The sequence below is a fragment of the Musca vetustissima genome, unplaced genomic scaffold, assembly GCF_032173495.1.
Source record: "Musca vetustissima isolate MV318-11 ecotype Yass unplaced genomic scaffold, APGP_CSIRO_Mvet_v1 utg4242, whole genome shotgun sequence".
Taxonomy (NCBI): Eukaryota; Metazoa; Arthropoda; class Insecta; order Diptera; family Muscidae; genus Musca; species Musca vetustissima.
The window spans coordinates 70,446-97,382 of NW_026878737.1; the positions used below are offsets into that span (position 1 = coordinate 70,446).

Consider the following 26,937-nt stretch of genomic DNA (forward strand, 5'->3'; position numbering starts at 1 on the left):
CTAAAAAATCGAATGTTACTCCATACCAATTATTAAAACCTTTACCTTATAATGCGATGACAAATGTGGCTAATCAAAATAGAGGTTCAAATCTGGTTTAGATTTTACCAAAATTGTGTTTCTTCAAAACATAAGTCATATATCGGTTCCTTTATACGGTCAAACTTATTAGTATCAAAAATATGCCATCTCTATCAATGTTGAATCAGAAATTTTTAACTTTAACAAAAGTTTAGTAATAATTCACTCGTTTCGATCCATTAGGCCCGTTGAACGTCCGTATTACCCAAATACGTAAGGACCTTATTTTTTGTCAATTGAAAATGGCGAAAATTGTTTTCATTCTTAATTAATCCAAAAATGTTTACATTTACAAAAAACAAAATTTTGAATGACTGGAATTCTATATTCAAAAAACAAAAAAAAATCAAAATACGCATTGTCAATGTTGAAAAATTTCAACTTTATATTTTTATATGCAATGCGTATTTGGGTAACATTCATTGAAATGCATGTAATTAACTTACATTACTAACATAATAGGTATCGCACAGCTCATTGCCATCATCATCGATATCTCCAAACAAATCATCATCATCGTCCGCATCATTGCCCTCATCAGCTGCCGAGGCTGTCGTCTGATCATCGGAATCTGGATGCTGCTGTTGACGATGAATTGCATGATATTCATAAATATTACGATACATGCTCTGTTTATTTGATTTCTTGTGTAGACTGGCATAGGCCGCGGAACCGGCAATTGCACTGCGGGTACGAACACTCGACGATCGCACTGGTATGCCGGTAGCCGATACACGAGACTTCTTACCCGATACCCCATTATGTTGTTTCACAATATCCTGCACATGGACACCTTCGAATTTTTCATTCGATGATGAATTGGTGTTGCCGTCATCAGCTTTGGCATCGGTGGTTTCGTTACACTCGCAGGGTGATGATAAATCTCCACTCGAAACACCACTCGACAGGCTTGCAGTGTCCCATTTACGTGATTGTCGGGCATTGTTGTTGTTTTTTTCTTCCTGTTGCCGACGTTGTTGTAGCTTAGCTGTGGTGTTGCCACCTGCCGCATGACCATATGATGTATCAATGGTCAGGTAACGATATTTTCTAGTCCGACGAGATTTCGGACTCGCCTGTTTGCCCGAAATACCATTGCCGCTGTTTTTGTGTGTGGTTTTTGTCAGGGTGGCTGTTGTCGTAGTTGTTGTAATTGTTGCCGTACCCGTTGCAGTCGTTGAGACTGCCACTGCAGCTGTCGTCAGAAGACCTTGACCCGGTGTCGGCAAAATGTGTTCCTCGAAAAACTTACGCACATTTCGCACTGTGTCGGGATTTGGTAATTCCTCCTCGTACAGTTCACGATTTACACGCACAGGTTGATAGAAAAAGTGTCGTTTTATGCCGCCGCCACCACCTCCACCCGTGCTCGCCGTGCTGCTCGAAGTGCTGTTGGTGCGTTGCTTTCGACAACGGCTTTCATCGATCTCACCAACAATGCCAGCTGAACCAGCCTCTGGCTGTTGTTTACCATCGCCATTTGTCCGCTTGTCTTTGGCATTTTTACCAAATCCCAGGCAGGAAGAGGAGGTTGAGGCGGTGCCTAATGGCCTTTCTATTTTGGTCCTTACTGGCTCCACAATGACTACATTATTGTTGGATAACAACTCTTGGAAACTGTATTCCTGCAAGTACTGAATGAGGCCGTCGAATTGTGCCTCCTTGGTGTTGCGTGCCAAGAGATTGCTGCGTAATAACTGCTGTGACTTCATGACCTTATAACGGATATGATCGAACTGTGGTTCGGTGGCGTCTAGTGTATCATCTGCAGTGGCATTGGCTGGCACCGCACTGACAATGGTCGCCTTTTTGTCACCATCCAGTTCGACGATTTCAATGCTGGGCATGAAACTGCAGTAATCGTCGGGATTATGTTTGGTGGCGGGGTGGTCTTGACCAGCAGCATTGGTATGCTGCTTTGTTGTGCCGTTGACTGGAGTAACCGAAGGATTAGTTGTCGATTGTGCACCCAATATGAAATGTCGTTTCTCGGGAGGTTGCATTGCTGGCGTACTAGTGTCGTTGTTGTTTATTTGGCAATTTTCTTTTTCCCTTTCCGTAGAAACAATTTGGGGTTTTGCTGTTTCTTTTGTGGCATCCTCACTGTGACCGGAGTCTTTTGGCGATTGCTGTTCTAATTTCTCCACCTGATGATTTGGTTGTTCTTCCTCGTTAACCAATTTAGACCAATAACAACGTACAGCATCAACCTTTTTGAGGTATTCCTCCTCCACGTGATTGCCATCGTTGTGGTTGGTGGTGACAGTGGTGGGGTTCCCATTGTCGTGTGATTTTCTCTTGTTATCGATTACTTGGAGTATCTGAGGTCGTGACATTTTGCTGGCTGTCTGTTTAACTTTGCTGCGTCGGAAGGAGTCTGTTGTTGTAATCACTTTAACGGGACGTGCTCGATAAATTTGGTTGCTTAGGACACGTCGCTCCTTACTTTTGGGTGACGACACCAGTGACTTTTTCGTATCGTTGCCGTTTAGATGGGCTACGTGGGTTGGGTACTGTTGGCGTTTGGGCTTAGATGGAGCTCTACGAAGTGAGCTCTGCCGACTATTCGATCGTTCCTTGTTCAATTTAATAACTTGCAAATCGTTTTGTGATTCTTCTTTTCGTGTTCGTCGCACATTAACAGAATTAAAATTTTCCTTTTCTTCTTCGTCGGGCTCTTGGACTTGTTTGGGATTTTCCTGGTCAGGGCTTGAGTTTCTTAGAATGGTATAGTTTTCCCGACTCTCTATAGAATCCTCCTCAATAATATTGTTATGGGCATCCGTTACAACAATGCGGAATGGAGGAGCTGGCGGAGGTGGTGGTGCTGATGGAAGTGTTGTTGTTTTACTTTGGTGTGTTGTCGCTCGGTTGACGGTTTCCTCGTTTTCTTTGTAACTCGTTAAGGTGTTCTCTAAGCGAAATTTAGCTCGATTAGCAAATTCAATTTGCTGTTGTTTATTACGTCTGCCGCTTTGACGTATTTCTTTGGCTCTACGCTCTATTTGCTGACTAAAATTTTCAATTGTTATTTGTGGAGCTTCTTTGGGTTTTTCGAAGCTATCGTATGGGTCGTTAAGGGTTGTAGGTTGACTTGCTTCCAAATGGCATTCCAGGGAAGTTGGTTCAGTGTTGTTTTCCTCAATTTTTGTTGTTGGATATGTTGTAATTTTGGTTTGTGTCGAATTATCTGGTGTATCGATTTTATCTTCTTGGATTTTAATTTCAGCTTTTCCTTTTTGAATTCCAGAATTTTGTTTTAGATCTGTTTTCAAAGAAAATAAAAAAAAGTATAATTTAAATTGTCAAGTTAATAGGATAGAATATGTGTATGTAGTATTATCTCCATCTTAAGCATTTAAAAATTGCAGTCGATTTGATTAGAATTTGTGCTTAGGACCATTAAAATAATGCTGCTATGATTTGCTATGCACACATAATTTAGAATACTGAGCCCAACAATAAGGATACAGGAAATCTGATTATAAATTTGTACCGTCAAAATAGCAATCAGTTCCAGGCTTTAAAAACTCCTAATTGTCAAATATGCCACTTACCCTTACTTTGCACTTCCTTCTCCTCCACTTCAATATTGTCCCCATTCGTTGTGTTGATATTATCTTTGGATTGCTGGTGTTCTTGTCGTTGCTGCTGCTGTTGTTGTTTTTGTTGCTGCTGTTGACTTTCCTTTTGACGATAACGTTGATGAGCTCTGCCAAAACGTTTTATAGAATCATAAATATCTTCTGTAGTTATAGTATCTTCACGCTTCTGACGTCTACTCAGACAGCGAACATCTTTCGTAAGTAAATCGTTGCTTGCAGCAATACTCGACTCATTTACGTGACTTTCTAAAACCGCGCTATTATCCAGTGAACGATAATTATCGAAATTATAACAGGATCTCAATTGAGCATCAATAGTTTCGGATACCCTTAAGATCTGTCCAATATTAACATCCGGCAAACTGTGATATTGATTATCCCCCAAATTCGATTTTAGCGGAATATATAGAGGTTCTGCCACTTGTCGCTTTAAATGGTGGCTAAAAGCTGTCGATTCATTTGACGGGTAACTGCCATAGGTACGTTCCGACGAATCGCTGACATTCGAGGAATATGCCGAATCTGAATACCGCTTGAGTTTCCGTTTCTCTACAACGGAGAGAATTTTTGGTTTGCTAGCTGCACTGGAGGTTACTCCCACGGGAGCTGTGGTAATTACCGTATTTGGGTTAATCGCAGAGGGGGTGTGCTCGACTTTTAGTATTTGTGTGTATACAGGCGTCACCTCCTCAGGTTCCAATTCCTCACACGAGTCCTGTTCCAATATTTCGATTTTTGTATTAACAGTCTCTACAAAACCAATGGGACCTTCGTTGCCACACTCCAATTCAATGTCGAGTTTATTCAGTTTAGCCTTCGGCTCATAGACCGCATCCTCAATGGAGATGTGCAAAACAGTTTCAACTTCGTCTATGCAGGTACGTAGGCTAGTCACTTCCAGAGAAGTATCCGGATCGACTAGAGTACTATCGGAACTTTCCTCCGATGACAGATACACGGAATCATAGGCTATGATTTTCTGTAGATTCTCACTCACAGCTCTGGACCTCTTGAGAGTACCCTCAACTTCCGTATCAGTTGTGGTATGTTGATTTGAATCCTCTGCCTCCTCCCCTTCTTCAATGTGATCGCTATATTCGTGTTGATCCCGAGTATAGTCGCACTCATCCAAATGCCTATGATGGGTGTGATCCTCGTTTTCACACTCGTCCCCTGTTGACTCGAAGCGTGTCCTGGTCGTAGTCGTTAAGCTGATAATTTCGTAACTGTCTGCGTCGCCCTCTATGCGGGTCTTCTGGTAAATCTCTTCTATCTTCGTTATATCGTATTCCTGCTCGGACAAGGAGCCACTATCGCTTTGATCATCCGAATTGCTGGTTGTGGTTTCAGGGAAGACACTGCTTTGACTATTTTCGGGACAGGATTCGCCGCCACTGGCTGCGGCAGAATGAGTCAATTTGTGAACGTTGTCCACACTATGACGTTTCTGACGACGCGACTGATAAATTCTAGGTTTATCCTGAGTCAACAAATTCACGGCCTGTTCCAAGGCCTCAATTTCGTATTGGTGGTGGTGTTGTTGTTGCGGTTTCAGTTCATGCGATTGATGCAGTGAGTTTTTGAAATAATCAGAATTGAGACTTTCTAAATCGCTTTTGTCGTTGTGCCACGGATGCAATTGTTCGGCCACAAGCCCCAACGCCAATTTGTCTAGACGTTTTAGATGATCGTAATAGTCGTTGGCCACAGATGCCGCACTCACGGCGTGTTGCTGCTGTTGTGGCTGGACGGTTTCGTGATAATGTTGATGATAGTGCGAGTGAGATTTCTGTTGTTGTTGCTGCTGTTGATTGTAATGCTTTAATTGTTGCTGATGCGATTCGCAAGTCTCGGCTACACTTTCGTTGCTTTGCTCCTCAGCATCGACATCAACGGATGGAGCAGAACTAACAGCCCCGCCAGCAATGCTGCCGTTTACGCTGCCACCTCCACTGCAATTTGTTAGCTTTTCTCTTGACGTGTGATGGTGATGATGATGTGCTTGTTGCTGCACTTGATGCTGTTGTTGTTGTTGCTGCTGCTGTTGTTGTGGTTTATTGTTGCTATAAATTAATCTATTGGGAAAATAAACAAAAACAGATATAATGAGTATCTGAATGAACGCCAGTGAATTGCCTCGTCTAAAAGTAAAGCGAAAATGCACACACACACACACACACAAATAAAGGGGTTTGGGAAAAATAGGTCTTTGTATTAATGTTACATCCTCCGCCCCCACAAACTCTGGAGATGAATATTTTTCTCGTTCCAGTCGAATGGCAAAAAAGTCAGATGATGACTAAGTAAACCTTCTACTTCGTCGAGATGCATTCAGATTTCGAGATAATTGTACGCCTGGGTACTTGCCTGAGATTTGAGAATTGATTGTAAACGAAAAAAAAAAGATAAATATTACTCGATGTGACGTGCCGTATCGCTACGAATGGCTGACTGGCTGGCTGCATGAAACTGAGTGTGATGCAAATCTACGTCTGTTAATACTCACTTAAAATCTTAAGCATGATTAGATTTGTGATTGGCAAAGTAATTTATAGTTGGGTTCAAGGTCTCATAAAAAATGTGTGAAATTCTATTTCATTTATTTGTTTTATATTTTAATTTAGGTGGCTAAATTAATTTTACAAGGTGTTAGAATTATCTAACCACTATTGTTATTGAGAAATATTTATTATGGCCAGTAAAACAGAACGATTTGAAACAAAGGAAATATCTTTCAGAATAAATTATTTTGAAAATTGGACTACAGATCGTTAAAAATTTTATTAAAAAATGCGATTTGATTGATGAAGATTATTTTATTTCTTTTAAATTTTAACAAAAAATGAAAGATTTCTTGAAACCATTTTTCTATCGAAATTACAACAGAATCTCAATTGGGCATCAATACTTTTCAATATTAACATTGGATAAACTGTGATATTGATTATCCAACAACTTGCCGCTTTAAATGCTTCTTCTAAACGATAATGATGAATGATAGATAAATGTCATTATGAAGGTCATCTCAGCCCATTGAGAATCCAAAATGTTAAATTGCTTCCATTTAGGTTTAGTAAAATGATGTACAAGGTTTGCATCAAATCGAATTGTCCATCAGCTTGATATTGGATTTACAAATTAACTGCCTTCCATTTATATGACATATTACACATTTTTTTTTTTAAATGTTTAAACGTTTTTTTCTGATTAAATAATTTACATTCAAATTTAATTGCACATTCATTGAATACTCTTTGTTACAAATCTTCAAAGGCATGCAAAAATCTCACAAAAAATACAAGATTCTAATCATGTTGAAATTGTCACAATTTAACCGCTGCACTGACAATTGATTTCTTTGTCGCACAAGTCTTTCATTTCAATGCCATCCAACAAAGTTTTAAATTATTCACTTATCATCGGTGTTGCAGGCGCAGATGCCTCAATTGAAGGCCATCAAAAATTAAAATGTGAAAAGTTTTTGAGCATTGCAGAATTTTGTAGATAAATTATTTTTCGAAGGAGAATCGAGGACGTAAATGATCAAAAGAAATAAAAGACAAAATGTTCTTAATATTATTAATATAATAATATTGAATTTTTTGTATTTTATAGGATAAATTTACTCAATACCCTTTGACATATGGCCATGTATAGTTTAGATTCTGAGTGGTAAACCACAATTTGTTTACCTGAAGTTATATAACAAATTCGAAAAACCAACAAAAGAGAACGAATCATTGTGCCCCAATGATAACACCAGCACTCTGGACCTTATTGACCACCTTGAAAGTCCGCCGTACTGCCATGCCTTGTTTCCAATGGCTTATTTTAATTCCACATATCAAGAACAAATACGGATGCTATTGAAGCATTCAAAACCCGAGTTTTGAAGGTGTCTTAATCGCAGACGCCTTAAAAAACGGTTGGCATGTTGTTTTTGGGAAGGGAACATTTATGGGGCGAATTTTCCAACCGATGTGTCTGCAATTTGCCATTCGGCGTTCATGAAAGGAAATCTAATACTTGGGTAATTGCCCGAGTATTTACCCAAAAATGGAGTATAAGCTCATTAACTGCCTTACCACTTGACATAGGCGGCCAAAATTTTGCTTACATGTTTTTAATGTCAAAGCAAATATTGAAATGGGGTCCCTGGGTCCAAGTTTTGATATAGCTCCATACATTGAAGCGTTCAAAACCCGAGTTTTGAAGGTGTCTTAATCGAAGATACCTTAAAAAACGGTTGGCTTGTTGTTTTTGGGAAGGGAACCTTTATGGGGCGAATTTTCCAACCGATGTGTCTGCAATTTGACATAGACGGCCAAAATTTTGCTTACATGTTTTTAATGTCAAAGCAAATATTGAAATGGAAAATCGGGTCCCTGGGTCCAAGTTTTGATATAGCCCCATACAAAGGCACCCATATTTTGAGTATTTACCCAAAAATTGGGTATAAACTCGTTAACTGACAAAGCACTTAATACATGCGGTAATTACTGTTGCGTACCCGCTCTTATATCGCGTCCAACTCGACTGGTTTTATGGGCCTTGGTCTCTTAATCCTTGGACAGCGGAAAGGTACAACCAGTAAACAAACTACAACGAAAGTGGACTATACACACCACACAATATAATCAAACCACCAATGATTCGCCTTTAGAACTTACAGGTTTTTAATATGGGCCCATCTTTTTACATTAACATCAGTATGTTCGAGGTCCCAGATCAATTTTCCACACTATGTCTGTATAATGCGGTATCTCAATTTTTCAAATAATGAAAAGTCTTCTCTGTTTTGAAATAGCACCCATATATGGATCCCGACCAATTTTAGGTAATTTGATTTTTATTGATTTGTGGGACATTTCCAAATTTATTATGTATGCATCTCACATCAATATGTTAATTATAATTTAAGGCATTAAGCATTTTTATTAATGCACAATTTGTGTGTAGCTTCTTTGCAAAAAAATCAATCAATTAACATTTAATCCCCATTTTACATCCACTTCTGATTTTTGTTATATTAACTGCTGTCGATAAGGGTAGGCCAGTCACTATATATTATATTTCACTTTTACAATTATCCATGTAATTAATTAAGATTAAATTACAATTTGATGTTAAGAGGTCGATTAACAATAAATTTAATTAAAATCACGAGATACATATGCAGCAGCACTTCAAAGCAACTCGCGCGCACTCACACACACACACCAACACTTGATTATTTTTAATTAAGTATTTTTGAATTATTCAGGTTTTGTATTTAGCATCAAATAGCAACTATCATTGGCTGTTGACAGATTTTTACTCTTCAAACCATGTTAACCACATAAAGCTGATTAAATCGGCCTTAATCCAGATTATCAATCAATCCAGAACAGACAATTTCATTGTAGGTTTTTATGTAATTGGATATATGATTGTGTTTTTTATTTTCATGTTCTTTCGCTTCCATGTCATTCATATTGGCAGATATTAGGAAATGATTCAATGCATCACAACACAAAATCTACCATCTATGTCGGTTTGGGTTATTAATTACCATATGTATGGGTTACATAGAATTGCAAATTAACCTTTGGCCCAGTGGTGGTTCCGTATTGTTGTTTTGTTGGTATAATTTGTTTTGACCACCTGCCTTTGCATGCGTTAGACTGGTTGGCTGTATGTCAGTTCTGGGGTTTTTTTGCGCGCCTGACTGAATTCTCGCTAGAACTTTTCAACTTTAACGTATGACAAAACGTCAAAAGCAACTGATGCTAAAAATTCAACCGAAACATTTAACAACCTGTGGATTTCACCAGCAAACGAATTCGAAACCACAGACAAACAAACAACCCCCGCAAACCACCGCCCAGTGTGAAGTAAACAAAAAAATCTGTCTTTCCACCCAGCACGCATTATACAAAGTTGGAAACTGAGTCAAATACTGGCAACTGGTACTCAGCCGCACACACACACATTCACTGGGAAGAGTCACAGATACACAAATACCAAACTTGCCAACAGATTCGCATCGCTACAAAGGGTCTGCGTCATCACTGTAAACATGGGAGATGGAACACGCGATGGATTTAAAATTACCGATACAAACTACAGTGGAACAAAAAGTTTTTATAAATTGTTCTTATTCTGAATACAAATTACTGCAATAATATTTAATATGGTTTTGTAAAATCAATTTGCCAATAATCGAAAAGAACTCTTATATTTTTTTTCACAACTTTCTACGTCGATTATCACGACAACAGTGCATCGATGAACTCTGATCTTCGTATGGGAATGAAGCACCATACTTTTTAATGATGAGCAATTTTGTGAGGCTCGCTCAAAGACGTCCAAAAACAGACGTTACGCCCCAGAACATTGATGCCGTGCGTGAACTGATACTGCAAGTTCGCTACGTGGCATACCGTGAGATACAATCAGCTTTGAGAATTTCGACCGTCTGCATTGCATGAACACCTGCCGTAAACATGGTTTCGTTAAAGAAGCACTTCGAAGCAAATGATTGCCTGTTTATTAAACAAATTGTTCGACCGGCGACTGTTCCGCATGATAAACGTAGATCTGAAATTTTTTATTGACACACAACAACAGTTTTGTCTTTATTTTCAGAGAACCATATGTTTCAAATTACAGCCACTTCGGTTACAAAGTTTCTAAAAACTTAAAAGTACCTTAAAAATACCGAAAATAGGGTAGTATAATCTATACTAATAAAATAGTAAAGTGATTGACTGACTGACTGATTTAGCGATTCATCAACGCCCAAACGTAACGGTTGAAGCTAGAATCTTGACATTTTGGGTGAGGGTCCAAAAGTTGACAGATAATGCTGGGTTTTTGGAAATTCGTACTAGAACGGTACGAAAAGTACTAAAAAGTACTACATGTGATACCATTTGTATTTGGCGAACCGGTGGAGCTAGAACTCTGAAATTTGGTTTGGTGGTCGTTGAGGGAGTGTAGGATAGATGTGCAAAAGGGTTTTTTGAAATTCGAACTATCTATCCGAAAAGTACGAAAATGTACTAAATTTGGTACAATTTCGTAGCATGTGAATGGATAGAGCTAAAAACTTGAAATTTGGAGTGTGAATTAAGGTTGAGAAGTAGGGTTAATTGAAGGAGATGGGTTTGAAAGCGTGTACTCATGTGTACAAAAAGTACTATATGGTACTATATTTGGTACAAATTTAATTTGGAAATCCCAAACGAGCAGGAATCCTGGAATTTGAATTAAAATTACCGTCGGAGTGTAGGATTGAGATATGTTTTGGAAATGTGTTACTTATGTGTACGAAAAGTACTAAATCGTACTATAATCGGTACAGTTTGGATTTGTAGGAAGTTTTAGAAATTTGTACTAAGTGTACTAAATTTGGTACAATTTAAATTGTGGTGAAGCGATAGAGTTGGAATCCTGGAATTTTGATTTAGGAACACTGTGGAGTTGTACGATCGGGGTATGTAGGAATAATTGGCAATTGGTACTATTATGTACAAAATTTATTACAATTTGTATTGTGGGTGAACCGATAGAGTTTGAATCCTGAAACATGGATTTAGTATCACTGTGCGGGTGTATGATTAAGGTATGTGTGTTAAATGGAACTAAATTTGGTAAGATTTGGATTTAGGTGAACCTTCAGAGGTTAAATCATGAAATTTGGTACTTAATGGTACTCAACTATTTGATACTCAATTTGGATTTGGGTGAATCTATATTTGATTTGAGTACAAAGTGTAAGAAGTGACACCAAATTTAGTATAGGGGTAGGTTTCTGTTGCGATCGGAATGGGTGTGTAGGGTTGAGATATAGAGATAGATTTGAAAAACGTACTAAAGAGAACATATGTACTAAATGGTTCTAAAATTGTAATAATAATATGGTCGGTATAGGGTTTTAAATACATGCCCCATTCACTAACGATGTAGCGGGTATATGCTAGTTATGTATATTTATAAATAGGGTAGCATAATTATATACACCAAAACGTGGACCGGTATTAATATTTTGTTTAGTGGGAAGATTCGACACCGCATGAGAATCCCAAATATCAAAATACAGTCAATTAGGTGGAAAAGCGTACCCAAAGTATCGCTCTATTGGGGCTTTCCGGAACATGGCCTGATATCATAAATTTTTGGTGGAGGGATTCTCTACCCAATGAAAATTCTAAATATCAAATTAGAGCCAATTCAGTTATAAAAAGTGTTTTAACTGTCCTATATATCAAAAGAGGTACCGTTGACAATTTTTATAGGTAGAATTTCTATCCAGCGAGAACCCAAAATTTCAAATTATCCGATATATCCTATGTTGAATATCAATCATACTACAAAGCTCTAACGTGATTTCAACGGACAGACGCACAGACATATCTAAATCGATATTGAATTTTATTCTGAGCAAGGTAAATATTTTGAGTCATTGCAAACGAGACGACAAATTTAATATATAATCAACCTTGTGTTGCAGTGTACAAAAAAATTGATTTTTATTCTTCAGAACTCATTTTCACTGTGCATCCCCCACATACCAGTGGTTTTCCTGGTTCATAATACTTTTATTGTATGACATAAATTAATTTATTTCACATTTATAATTTATGCCTGTGGTCACTTTTACATATACGAAAAAACAAGATATCTGTAGACGATTCTTCAAAGGTTAATTGTTTATTTTCGAAACAATAGCAATTTAACTTTTGAAATTCGCATTTGTAACCTTTTTCAACGTACATATATATCCACAAATTTGTATCATCTGTTTTATTTGAAGATGTTTTGCAAACACTGTTCGTTTTAAAGCCAACACTGAATCAGTTCATCTGTAATGTCATATGACTCGCTCCATGTTAACCCTACGGTCAATAACCGGGTACATTTGTACCTTTTTTTGAATAAAAATGCTGTAAAATTTTTAATAATGGAGATAATCAAATTTTGAGGAATCATTCTTGAGGTATTTTCACACATAACCGAAAGAAAAAATTATAAATAATATATATAATTTTTACAATTTTTTAAAAAGTTATTACCTACGTATATCAATAACCATGGTACATTTGACAATTATCCAAAGATAGCTCTGTAACACATTAAAAAATTGGACTACCGTGAGGTTTTTTGTTTGAAATTAGTCTTTACGGATCTGATCTAGATGTAGGAACTCAAAATTATATATACATTAAAATAATATATATTTAAATCCATGCTTAAATGATAATCTATCTAAAACAATCATAGTAAATTCCTTATAGCTTTCGAATGGGTTAAGCTTTTTTATTATTTTTTTTATTGGGATCTTATTTAGGTGTTCCTCAACCCCTCTGCAAATTTTTGTGGCCCTAGACCACATGGGACCATCAGGGCGACTCGTGGAAATCATAAACTACCCTGGTTTTCCCTTGGTATACAGGGACAAAAACAATGATTATTGTCCGTAATTTTCCAATTATTCTTCATATTGGGCCTTAAACTGTTTCTATAATCGAATTAGTCTGATTTATTTCAATCCTAAATTGGCGTAAAAATATAAACTATCATTAAATAACGTTTTAAAGTATTATATAATGTTAAAAGTGCGCCAATCACAATCTCTAAACTCATAAAATGTGAATAATTGGCAATAATAATTGTTTTAGTCCATGTATACCAAAGGAAAACCAAGGTAGTTTCTGATTTCCACGAGTCGCCCTGTTGGCCCCATGTTGTCAAGGGCCACAAAAATTTGCAGAGGGGTTGAGGAACACCTAAATAAGATCCCAATAAAAAAATAACTAAAAAAGCTTAACCCATTCGAAAGCTATACCGAATTTACTACGATTGTTTTAGATAGATATATCATTTAAGCATGGATTTAAGTATATATTATTTTAATGTATATATAATTTTATTTGAAGATGTAAAGACTAATTTCAAACAAAAAAACTCACGGTAGTCCAATTTTTTAATAAGTTACAGAGCTATCTTTGGATGGGTACAAATGTACCACGGTTATTGATCTACGTATACTTTTTTGGTTATTGACCGTAGGGTTAAGAGTTTAATTAAACAATACATATTTGGTACTTGGCGTTTAAGTGAGATGCAATCCAAACAATTGCTACCGGTAGCTAGTAGCCGCATCGAGTATTTGTTTTAAAATTGCACTTTAAATCACTTAGCTGCTTCAGCTTTCAGATAAAAAATCATTACTATTAAATTGTAATGGAAGCATAATTGCTAGTAGCCTTTTTATAAATTCTATCACGAATGTACAAATGGAAATCCGATACCGATAAATCTAAATCCGTCAATAAAAATACAAAGTAGTAAACAATAGCATTAATGCTACACAAATTAACTGTGCGATTGTTTTGTAGGATTGTTTAGTCAGCTTGACATTGAACCTGAGGTCTAATTATAGCATAAGCTATCGAATTGTAACAATCAAAATTGTATCTTTTGAACATGGGAGTATACATGTCACCATTTATCATCGTAATCTAGTATATGCCATCATTGAAATCTGTCGTTACTGCTGAAGTACTCTAGCTTGGTAGCCGACAATAAATTTTTTAAAACATTCGGAACTTATGTACAGTCGTATTTGTTTATAACGATATATCGGTTGTAATCAAGGTATCAAAAGCTCCACTTTATTTAACGACTATTGTTTATAGCAACTAAATTCGACGCCCCCTTGACCGTCGTTATAAGCCGACTTTAAAATCATAGACCGAAAATATTCTATGTTTTATATATCTTAAAAATATATATAGAAAAAATAGACAAACTTCCGATAAAATGTGGCTACACAATGTGATACATTTTGAACATTTTTAGCATAAATATTCACAGTACAGTTAGACGTGTGTCCTGTAGTTTACAGAGGCCGACACCATGATAGAATTCATTACCTATTCTGAAAAAAACATTCACTATAAAGTTATTTTTAAAAAAGTTACAGGAGCTAAAGTAAAAAAAAAATTAACGCAATTTTGTTTCATTACATCGCTTACGGACACTTTCCTGACGGAAATTTCTATTTAAGTGCCAATACAGTCGAATTCGGATAAGCGAAAACCGGTATATCTAATATTTGGAGTTTTCAAACACTTTACTTCGCTTAGAAGAAAACCCGGTTAATAGAAATTCGTATAACAGAAAATTTTTTTGTTGAAAACCTGAAATATTAAGAGAAAAAATATAATTTTTGTGACCGCGATTTGAGTTATTGACGATAATAATTTTTGACATTGAGATTTGGGATTTGGTAACCAGTGTGAATACCAAACTAGCAGAAAACCTAAAACTACCGTAAATTGGTGGCTCAGTTACATGGGGCATTAGAAAAAAATGATCCGATTCTTTGCATATTCAGTCCACTAATTCTCATAGATATAGTCAGTCTTTGTATTTGGATTTATATGTTATTACTTTAGAGATACTAAATCGACCACTGTGCAGTGTTAATTTTTATTGAAATCGGTTCAGTTTTTGCAAAATAGTCAGACTGAATTCCAGTTTGTTGTTTTTTATAAAAAAATTTTATGTAGACGCAGGCACGGTTAAACTGTTTGGATTGTTGCTGTATACTAGCAACACCAACAAAGTCGTTGTGTGCATTTGTCGCGATGTGGCAACACACAACAGTGGGAAAGGTATGGAATTGTTTGTAAATGCCTTGTTAACCTCGAAGTGAGGCTCCAGCGAAATTCTCATACAGTTTATGTCGCTGGTCAGCTAAGTACTTCGCTTTGTTACAAGAGACATTTGGGTATGAACGGTTTTTTGTATAGAAGCAATAGCTTCTGGGGAGAATATCCCAACAAAAAACTAAGGGAACTGATGAGGATCAGTGGCGTGATCCGAAACTATAGTCTTCCCTGCCTTACCCCTCGGCAAACAATGCCATACATTTATAAATAGTTGTTTTTTATAAAAACAACAAACTGGGATTCAGCCTGACTATTTTGCAAAAACAAAATACAAATGGTATCCCAAATAAACCGCCAACACTACTGAAATCGGTTTAGATTAAGACATAATTTCAAATATATATTTTCGTCTAATTGATTGATTGATTTGGTGCACTGAAGGCCCAAAGTTTGTAAGACTGAATACCAACCTGTGTGTGGAATAAATTTTGTAGAGTTTTATGGAAATCGGTTCAGATTTAGATATAGCTTTCATATAAATTTTGGTACGATATGATTTAAATTGTGCAGCAATTACATACATCTGTTTAATTGTTATTTAATTAAGCCATACAGAAAACAATCTCCAAAACGTGGCGAGCCCTTTTAGTGGATCTTTTTTGACGCTGTGGTGTATCTCGCCTGATCTAAAAACACGGCATTATGGAATCCTTTATGTTAATCTGTTCATTAGTAACTATTCGATAATAATTATTTTACAATCCATAAAGTAATTCAACCTACAGTTATACTTCAAAAAAATGAATAACTATGTATATGTTTGATCACTTTCTAATACAAACATTTGTCAATACACAACATATATGCACATAAATTTATACATATTAAATAAACTATTTGTAGCAAATTACCTATCACGTTCCCGAAAATAGCCGCGATTGACAAGACGAGCACGCGGTATCAATTGTGAACGTCGACTGCCATTGGAAGAACTAATTTGCAGGTCGCTAAATGTCTCCTCACGTATCACAGCCAAACTGCGCGAACGACGCAAACTGCACGAATCGCTGGCAAATTCTAAAGCCTGCAGGGCGACGCCACTGTTGGCGGTTACCACAGCCTTAGATTGTCTGCTGTTAGACGACTTTTGCGGTGGCGGCTGTTGTTGTTGTTGCTGCTGCTGCTGCTGTTGTGGCGTTGACGTTTGATAGATGTTATTCGCAGAGTGATGATAATTGTCATCAGCTGTAAATTCAATATAAACAATAATAACGTTGTTGTTGTTTATTTGTCACTTTTGTTTGAACTAGTTTTGATTTTTTTCGAACTTACCACACTTGAAGTCTCGATAATGATGTTCACTAACGTATTTCAACTGTGAACCCTTATGTTCCGGTTCAAACTCAATTTCCTCCTCTTCGTCATATATTTCCGGTTCGTGATCGAGACGCCAATAGTATTCGGCAATATCCAGAGCGTCTTTGCAGCGATCGATATGGTTATAGTCCAACGATCGTGAATGACGCAACTGGTGTCTGGACGATTGATGCGATCCTGAGGAAGGCCAATGATTTAAACCGGAAGCTGCACTGTGACAGCTTGTGGCTAAATCAAGATGAGATATGGATTTGTTGTGACGCCAACCAGAACCACGCGAAGGATATTTGTAGTCGGGGAATGAACTCTCGGCGAAACGGACACGGTCTACGTAATTGTAGATGTATTCTTTAGATTTTCTGAAAAGATGAAAAAAAAAAATAAAAATAAATATAAATCTATGTAAGTAAATATGTTTTATATGAAATATATTACAATGTCACGAGGCAGCAAGTTCGGTCGATATCATTTTAATTTCATACTACGGAAACTATGGTTGCAATACATTATATTTTTGTCTACTTGTTATAAAAATTATTATTATAATTACATTTATGTATATTTCTATATTTAATTTTTTTAGGTATGTATGTCAATACGAATTCATTGGACGTTCACATTAGCGTGGCTTGCACTATGGTCTATAGTATATACCCACCCATATGTATGTAAATGTATTCCGAGTCAATTCTTTCCCATCTCATAATATATTTTTGTATAGCCCCTATATAGCGCTCAAAAAGTTTCAAATGATTTTGCGCATAAGGTTCTTTAATCCTACGGTCAATAACCGGGTACATTTGTACCTTTTTTCGAATAAAAATGCTGTAAAACTTTTAATAATGGAGATATTTGGATCAAATTTTGAGGAATCATTCTTGAGGTATAATCGAAGAAAAAAATTATAAATATTTTCCATATATATAATTTTTACAATTTTTTAATGTTATTACCTACGTAGATCAATAACCGTGGTACATTTGTACCCATCCAAAGATAGCTCTGTAACTCATTAAAAAATTGGACTATCGTGAGGTTTTTTATTTTAAATTAGTCTATACGGATCTGGTCTAGATGTAGGAACTCAAAATTACATATATATTAATATAATATATATTTAAATCCATGCTTAAATGATGATCTATCTAAGACACGCTTAGTAAATTCGTTATAGCTTTCGAATGGGTTAAGCTTTTTTGGTTATTTTTTATTGGGATTTTATTTAGGTGTTCCTCAGCCCCTCTGCAAATGTTTGTGGCCCTAGACAACATGGGGCCATCAGGGCGACTCGTGGAAGTCAGAAACTACAATGATTATTGTCCGTAATTATCCAATTATTCTTCATATTGGGCCTGAAACTTTTTCTATAATCGAATTATTCTGATTTATTACAATCCTAGATTGACGTACATATATAAACTATCATTAAATAACGTTTTAAAGTATAAAATAATGTTCAAAATCTCTAAACTCATAAAATATGAATAATTGGCAATAATAATTGTTTTAGTCCCTGTATACCAAGGGAAAACCAAGATAGTTTCTAATTTCCACGAGTCGCCCTGATGGCCCCATGTTGTCTAGGGCAACAAAATGCAGAGGGGTTGAGGAACACCTAAATAAGATCCCAATAAAAAAATAACTAAAAAAGCTTAACCCATTCGAAAGCTAAAACGATTTTACTATGATTGTTTTAGATAGATTATCATTTAAGCATGGATTTAAGTATATATTATTTTAATGTATATATAATTTTGAGTTCCTACATCTAGATCAGATCCGTATAGACTAATTTAAAACAAAAAACCTCACGATAGTCCAATTTTTTAACGAGTTACAGAGCTATCTTTGGATGGGTACAAATGTACCACGGTTATTGATCTACGTATACTTTTTTGGTTATTGACCGTAGGGTTAAAGAATCAGCTAATCATTAAAATTGTATCTATTCATATGGATACGAGGTTGCAAAAACGTCACAACCCTATTGTACATACAAACTATGAACACACGTATGTAAGTAAATTGTAGAATATGTTTTTCTTTAGTTTAATATTTCAAATCTCAGTAAATACATATTAAACAAAAATACCTTTTGTGTAGTAAATAAAATTTAAGGTTCAAAATTTGTATTTTTATTGTTCTAATCAATTTGTATCACAACTAATTTAAATTGAACAATGTATCTCAAATTTAATTATGTGTTTCCTTCTATTTCAACATTTCCTAATTCGAATTCGTTGTTAAATTGGAATTTTCCAAACAACTTGTAATTCAATTTCCCCCCAACATCAATTTCAAATGTAAGTGAAATGTAAAAATATTTTTTTATCCTTGACACTTGAGTCAGTTCTATCATTTCAATAAAGTTCAAAGGACTTGGCAATAAATGTTGAATCTTTAGTTGATTTCGGTGTTTTGTGTTTGTCGAACAAATTTGACTACAACATGCATGCATTCCCATGTTGGGGGAGTTTTTGTCATTACTCACACATTCATTGAGAAGAAGGGTCTCTATTGAATATTCCGATACTCTGCTATGCATAACTATTTTCCATTTATGTGCTTTGGAAATGTTGATATTTGACAAACAGATATGCAAACATACCTACATACACATACATATGTAAGTGTAAAATGTGCTATAGTAAAAGACATGTATACATTTAAGTGTCATAAATGAAAAGTTCGATTTGCACATTTTTCATTGATTTTATAATTGATTTTCTGTATATTTATTATTTATTTAATACTTATTTAAAATATCATGAATTACTTTTTACTCTACGTGATCAGTACATTTTCTTTAGTCAAAACATTTTCATTAGAATAAGCATTTGTTTCGTCTAAAGCCAACAATTTTAAATTTTCTTTTGAGGTTGGACGACATGTCTCTACTCTAAAAGTTTCTCACGTACAAAAGGAAATTGTAGTATAATAAAATTGTCAGCAATTAAATTGATTTGATAATATTTATAAAATAAGACACATGAAGTTTGCAATAAATAAATACCTGATATGTTGTGCATACGAGCAATACTAGATATCGAAAGTATCTAGTCTAGTATTACGTATTTATAACATCATACAGCCGGAAAATATGCAATTTTTTTAGTAAATGATCTATGGATATGGTATCCCCATAACAATGGGGGCCAAAATTTCTCTTAAAAATTTCTGTTAAATGAATATAAAAACAATAATTATTTTGAGCAATTTAAATATTAAAATATTTAAAACATAGATAATATTCAAGGAATTATAAAAAACTACTTCATTACAAAAATTAGAGAAAAATCTTCGTTAATGTTTATTTTAGTTTTAACAACAAAAAATGTAAAGTGAACGCATCGACGCTGGTGTGCATGGCTGCCTAACTTTGCTCCATAATGTTTATGTCTAACTTTAATGTAAATTTAATTTTTCAACGACTTATAAGACTGGATAAAACAATCTTCTAAACGGAATATAAAGTAGGGATATGTTTAAATTTGTCAAATAATATTAATGTTAATGAGTTTTATAATCGCAATGCTCACAATTTTTCATAAAATCCACGAGATTAGCTCGAGTTGTGTGGTACGTGGCACTGTCTTGTTGAAACCACTTGTTATCCATATCGTATTCTTCAATAGTAGTCAAAAATGGAGGGTGGTAGCCATTCGTCGTTTCGAAGAAAACAAATAAATAATAATGTATAATTTGTTGTGATGTAATTTCGAATTCCACCTCTACTCCTACATCTAATATAAAATTTATTACCATTTAGTACTCATAAGTACGAATTTCCCAAACTACAACAATTCTGCTTTCAAATAGTAATCGCAAATCCGAATTTAAGAATTTCAGCTCTATCTGTCCACCAGATTTGGTATCATTCTGTACTTTACCCATATCCCAAAACTATCTCAATATTACATTCCAACAGTAATCTTATTTGCAGGTTTCAGGATGCCAGTTCTACCCGTGCACCAAAGCCCAAATTGTAACAAATATTGTACTTTTCGTTCCCATAAGTACTAATTTCAAAAACTACAACAGTAATGCGCTCCAATAATAATATTAAATCCACATTTAAGGACTCCAGCCTTATTCGTTCGCCAACATCCAAATTGTACCAATTTTAGTACCATTTAGTACTTTTCGTACCAATAAGTACTTTGCATCTTTCTAACTTTTTATCAGTGACCCACATTCCAAATTTCAATACAAAGGGTACAGTATTTGGTATATATTATTACTTTTATTACCCTTCTAGTTCGTACATATTTTGTACGAATACGAAGTTCAGTCCTTTTTAATTCCATAATTTTTATAGTATGTTAGCAACTTTGAATAGTTTCAGGTCTGTATTTGCAAACTATGTAAAATATTGACGTTGAAGATTGACTTCCATTGAAGCTGTGTCTACATTAATTTGTTCTAGTATTTTGCAGGCCCATATATATTATTGCTATATATAAATCTGAACCATTTTAAGAAACAAGTTCCTATGCTTTATGTGGTATGTCATGCATGCTCTAGTGTTACACTGGTGGCCAAAACTAAACTGAAATTGCAAACTGAATAAATGTTTTGTAACATTTTTAACCCTTTGTGGCCTACAGGCAACAAAATATTTTAGAGCTTATATTTCTTTCGTAGCTGGCAAATGTTAATTTTTTTGGATTACATAGGTAAAGGCCCGTTTATGAGGGACAAAATTCTAAAAAATTTAAATTTGTGGTCATGTATTTTCCAGATATAGAAGAAAGCTAAAATGTATACAGTACAAATTTGTGTGTACAGTCCAAATTATTTAAATCGCTTCGTATTCCAATTATACGAATTGTACCCTAAAAATTATTTATGATTCTTATAGAAATGAAAATAGAGAAATTTAAAAGATTTTCACATCGATATTGCATTTGGATCTCTTGATACTGGAACGGAATGCAAGGGTGTAGCGAAGTCAAATTTTTTTTATTAATATTCTATTTATGACAGTTGCATTTAATCTGTACACAGAAAGTCGTTCTATGATTACGGAAAAAATGTCGGTGTTCAAAGGGTTAAGAATAAAGTTATAGTGAAAGTATTTCTTTAAATAAATAGGTAATTTATTCACTTTTAAAAATCAAATAATATACACGCAAGATTTATTTTGAAATAAAAAATATTCTATGGATAATGAAATTGACCCAATTTTTGCTTTGTCAAAACTAAAGCAACTTTTTGATTTTTTCTTTCAAATAAGCAAATTTTTCCATTTCTATTTTTTCTTTTTTTCGGGTCATTAAATCAATAAAATGCTCAATTTGATCCTTGAGTATACTGTTCCTCGCATCCTGAAGCTTTGGGAATATGTTATGTCTGTTTGTTTGTTAAACACTGGTTTTATTTTGCTATCTATGATACTACAAACATTTTTGTATAGTACCCTTGTAATACTGAGGTCTGAGTATTTCACTTTTAGGCCTTCTCACCGCAAATTTGAGCCAGAATCGGATTACCACAGCTCATCTACGCTCTGTTCCTGAGATTATATCCAACGATGGCCCGAGATTATTTATGGGATATTTTTTCTGAAATCATTTTCTGTGATAAATTATTTTCACAATCTCTGATAATTTGCTGTTATGTAGTGGTTCCTAGCCATGTTGATATTTTTTGTCACTAGGCCAAAATCGAAAACAGATACATGTTTTTGTAATAAAATCTTTTAAAAATGGTTTATAAGAATCGAAATAGGCGTGGGAACCAAAACATAGCAATTATAACGGTAAAATTAATTAACCCTTTGAGCCCCGATTTTTTTTTCCGTAATCATAGAACAATTTTCTGTTCACAGATTTAATGCATCTATCCTAGATAGGATATGGACAAAATTTGAGATCGCTACATCCTTGCATTCGGTAGATACAGTACATTCTTTCTGAAAAATGAAAGCCCAATATCAAGAAAACCAAATGGAAAATCGACGAAAAAATCATTTTAAATTATTCTCTATATTCATTTTTACAAGAATCAAAAAAAAAAACAATCTGATGACAGAATTTTTACATTTCGAATGCGAAGCGATTTAAATAATTTGGACTGTATACACAAATTAGTACTGTACACATTTTTGCCCTCTTCTCTACATTGAAAAGCTCATAACTTTACCAAAAATTTGAATTTTTTTGATTTTTCTTTTGGTATGTATCGTCGATAATCAGGTCTTGACGTATGAAATACAAAGAATATATATCTACTAGCTTCATATGAAATATAAGCTCTAAAACATTTTGTTGCCTGTGGGCAACATTGGGCCACAAAGGGTTAACAATTCAGACTTCATCTGTTTGTACAGTACTTTTAATTTTGTCCAAGCAACAGTTGAGACAATTTGTTCTTCCATACATTACGTATTATTTATTTCAAAAATAATTTTGGCATTATTTTTTTTAATTGAATAAAGTAACAGATTTAAAAATATATTTTTATTTTTGAAGAAGTTTTATGGTATTTTTTATCTTTGCAGTTTCAGTTGCTTTAGTTTTGGCCACAAGTGTATATCGAATGGAACATATATTATAATGGAACTTCTATAATGTTTACTTATATTCATGAAATGAATACCATTTATATATTGCAAAGCTAATAAAACTTTATAAAAATGATGATCATCATAATACCCGGTAATGATAAAAACATATGTGGACTTGTGTTGGTAATGTTGTTGTTGCTTAATTTGTTCACTGCAATCAGTGTTGCCAATTTAGCACTTTTAGTGCTAGATTTAGCACTTTTTAAACTCGTTTAGCACCAAAAAAATTGATCTAGCACCTAGCACTTTTTTTAGCATTTTTTATTTTTCAGTAATTTTTTATAATTTTTGTTTCAAATTTTCCCGTTTTTATACCCTCCTCCATAGTATGGAGGTTATATTAATTTTGTTTTTCCGTTTGTAATACGTCGAAGTAATCATTCCGACCCTATAAAGTATATATATATATATATATATATTCTTGATCAGCGTAAAATTCTATGTAGCCATGTCCGTCTGTCTGTTGTAATCACTCTAGCGTCTAAAAGAATGGATATAGATCACCAAAATTTTGCATAGAGTCGTCTTTTGTCTGCAGGCAGGTCAAGTTCGAAGATGGTCCACGTTTAGGCATAGCTCCCATATAAGGGTACCCCCAAATTTTCGGTATTTTGGGGTTCTTGAGCGCGTTTTTCAACCGAATTCGCTGAAATTTGCTACATTGGGTTCTTATTGGGTACTTAATATCTCCACAAAAAAATTATAAATATAGGCCCACTTTTTCTGGTAGCCCCCATATAACGGTACCTTCTAATTCTAGTACCTGTCAGTATATATCTATGGTGGAGGGTATCCAAAGTTCGGCCCGGCCGAACTTAACGGTTATCCACTGGTTCGATTTCATATTGACGCATTGAAATTTCCCTATATTTCACGCGATGAATTTGATTTTCCAATGTTAAAAAAGTGACAGTCGATTTATAAGCAGGTACTTCATATGGTGACTAAGACATTGTCTGCTAGTAGATTGTTTATTTGAAGAAAAAAAAAAAAAAAAACAAATACAGCGGTCCATTGGATGAGAGCGTTGTTAAACACATGAACATGAATATGTTGGAATTTTCTGAAAATATGTTTTTATTCACCGAAAAGGACCAAAATAGAAAAAATCACGCAAGCATATATTTTTATACCCTTCACCACACTATGGTACAGGGTATTATGTTTTGTGCATATGTAACAGGCAAAAGGAAACGAGATAGACAACCGGTTCCTTTTGAGAATATGCATCGAATCACTTTTTTAGCGGATTTATGCATGTCCGTCTGTCTGTCCATGTTAAATTGTAAACAAAGTACAACTCGCATTTTTGATTCGAATTGGATTTATTTGGGGAAATAGGTTCAGATGTAGATATAGCTTCCATATATATTTTCGTCCGATTTTAGGTAAATAGTGCACACAAGGCCCTATATATCCTTCGATTTGCACGAAATTTTTGCATAGGGTTATGAATTAAGGCTAGAAAGACGTGTGTTAAATTTCGTGAAAATCGGTTCAGATTTAGATATAGCTCCCATATATATTTTCGTCCGATTTAATGTAAATAGTGCACCAAAGTCCCTATTAATTGATCGATTTGCACGAAAATTGTCATAGCGATTAAGTCTAGAATGATGGGTGATGAGTTTCCAGAAAATCGGTCCAGATTTCGATATATGTAGCTCGCATATATATTTTCGTCCGATTTTAGGTAAATGGTGCACCAAAGTCCCCACAGGGAGAATCCGAAACACAAAACCGCATATTAGGTTGAAAAATGTGCCCAAAACCTTAAAAAATCAAATATTGGGTATGGTGTACACAAAAAAATCCGATATATTTAATATGGGCAAAATTCCAAAGCTCTGCTTTCAATATTGCGACCTCAATCGGATGGACATGGCTAAATCGACAAGGAGTAGCCTTTAAGAATAAATCGGGTCTCTGATGAATATTTCATTATTACATATTAACAATTTTGTTCATTTAATTTTTTAGCACTTTTTTCTGGCACTTTTTTAAAATTTCTAGCACTTTCTAGCATTTTTTTCAACAAAATCTAGCATTTTTTCTGAACAGAGTTTTGGCAACACTGACTGCAATTATGATAATGAATTTGTATTTCCACCGAAGAGTCATTGAAGTTTTAATAACGTGTACATTAAACTAAGTGCTTTAGTTCGTTGCGTGTAGTGGTTGTAAACATATTATAATATATGCGAATGTATTCGGCGATAAATACAAATGTAAAATATTTACATCAAATAAGATGTCAGGAGAACTGGAACAATTTCGATCTCAAAAAAATAGTTTCATTTATTTCCAGGGCCTTGGAGCCAAAACAATATTTATGGCCGTAATTATAAGATGTTCACAAAACTCCCCTATCCATTAGGGGTACTTAGAGGACTTAGAGAATATATTTTATGATAACACATAATTTCCGCAAGTTTCGAACTCATTTGGCAAATCTTCAAATTTTGAAATTATTATTTAATCTACCTTCTGATCGCTCAAAAAGCACTGGTTTGAGTTTCTGCTGTTTTTTCGGGGCCATACGCATAGATCCTTGATTCGTGACCTGTGACGGTATCATTGATGTATGTCTTATTATAACCTTTCAATTACGCACAGTTCATTAATCCCGTTTTTCACGCTGTTACAGTTTGGTGAGTTTTTCCAGGTCTGTGGAGTCAACAATGTTGACTCTTTGTGAGCGAGTAGGAAGATTAGGACAATGATACATGATGTAGGGATCCCATGACCATTACGATGTGCCAATTTGTATACTCAGTTAGATTTACATACAATTTATGCATTTGCGTAATTTTGACTTTGTGTTGGGGAGGTACTAGAAGGAGTGGATCTGATCCAACGGTTCGGTACAGATGTTAGAATGAGGCGATGTTTTTATCATTTTAGGCCAAATCCACCCAAAATAATCTGAAACGGATTTGCAACAAACACGCTAGGAGACGACGATGAGGATATAACAATATAAAATATAACGAGACAAGACACTGTTAGCAACACAACACATGGTCATATATGAAACAGTATCAAGTACGTTTATGATAAATGTTAATGTTTTCAATAGTAATACGTAGTGTGGCTAGACTAGAATGTGTTTAAAAGTCCTCGTATCATCCATTCTATTGGTGAGGAATATCAAATAAATGGAGCGAAATTAATATCGTGGATTAGCTGGTTTACAAGTATGTTGTCTTTTTCTCATTGGTTAGCAAATCTCCCTACCAATATTGGTTCACTATTGGATGTCATATCTTCCTACCAAAAATTTGCTATGACACAGCCCTCATGGTTCTCCACCATAAATTTGTCATTCAGCTCATAAAGTATATGTATTCTTGATCAGAATAAAATTCTATGTCGATTTATGCATGTCTCTAAAATTACGTCTACATTGTACCGGATTTGATTGACCCAGTGGGTTTAAATTGTCAATTCTTTAAATATATGCCAAGTAAATCCTCATAAAGTTGGTTAACTCGGTAAAAAGTTCTAATGTAAAAGCCGTATAAGTCCGTCTGTTTAAATCACGATAAAGATATCAATATTTGAGATAGAGCTTTGAAATTTTGCACTAGCTATTATTCTAAGATGGTTGGTATTGCAAGTGGGATATATCGGTCAAAGTTTTGGT

The 26,937-nt window shown here is 34.8% G+C and overlaps 2 protein-coding genes across 2 annotated transcripts in view; one reads left to right on the forward strand and one right to left on the reverse strand.

Annotated features, from left to right (window-relative positions):
- Positions 1–26,937, forward strand: part of LOC133323500 (calcium uniporter protein, mitochondrial) — a 128,942-nt gene that overhangs the window by 8,365 nt on the left and 93,640 nt on the right. The gene's annotated exons all lie outside the window — the stretch shown is intronic.
- Positions 1–26,937, reverse strand: part of LOC133323508 (protein javelin) — a 44,671-nt gene that overhangs the window by 4,100 nt on the left and 13,634 nt on the right. Inside the window, exons 2-5 of the mRNA XM_061532430.1 lie at positions 16,679–17,082; positions 16,258–16,591; positions 3,639–5,761; positions 528–3,346 (exon numbers count right to left, since the gene is read on the reverse strand). Coding sequence (XP_061388414.1) covers positions 528–3,346; positions 3,639–5,761; positions 16,258–16,591; positions 16,679–17,082 — 5,680 coding nt within the window. The remainder of the gene's footprint in view (positions 1–527; positions 3,347–3,638; positions 5,762–16,257; positions 16,592–16,678; positions 17,083–26,937) is intronic.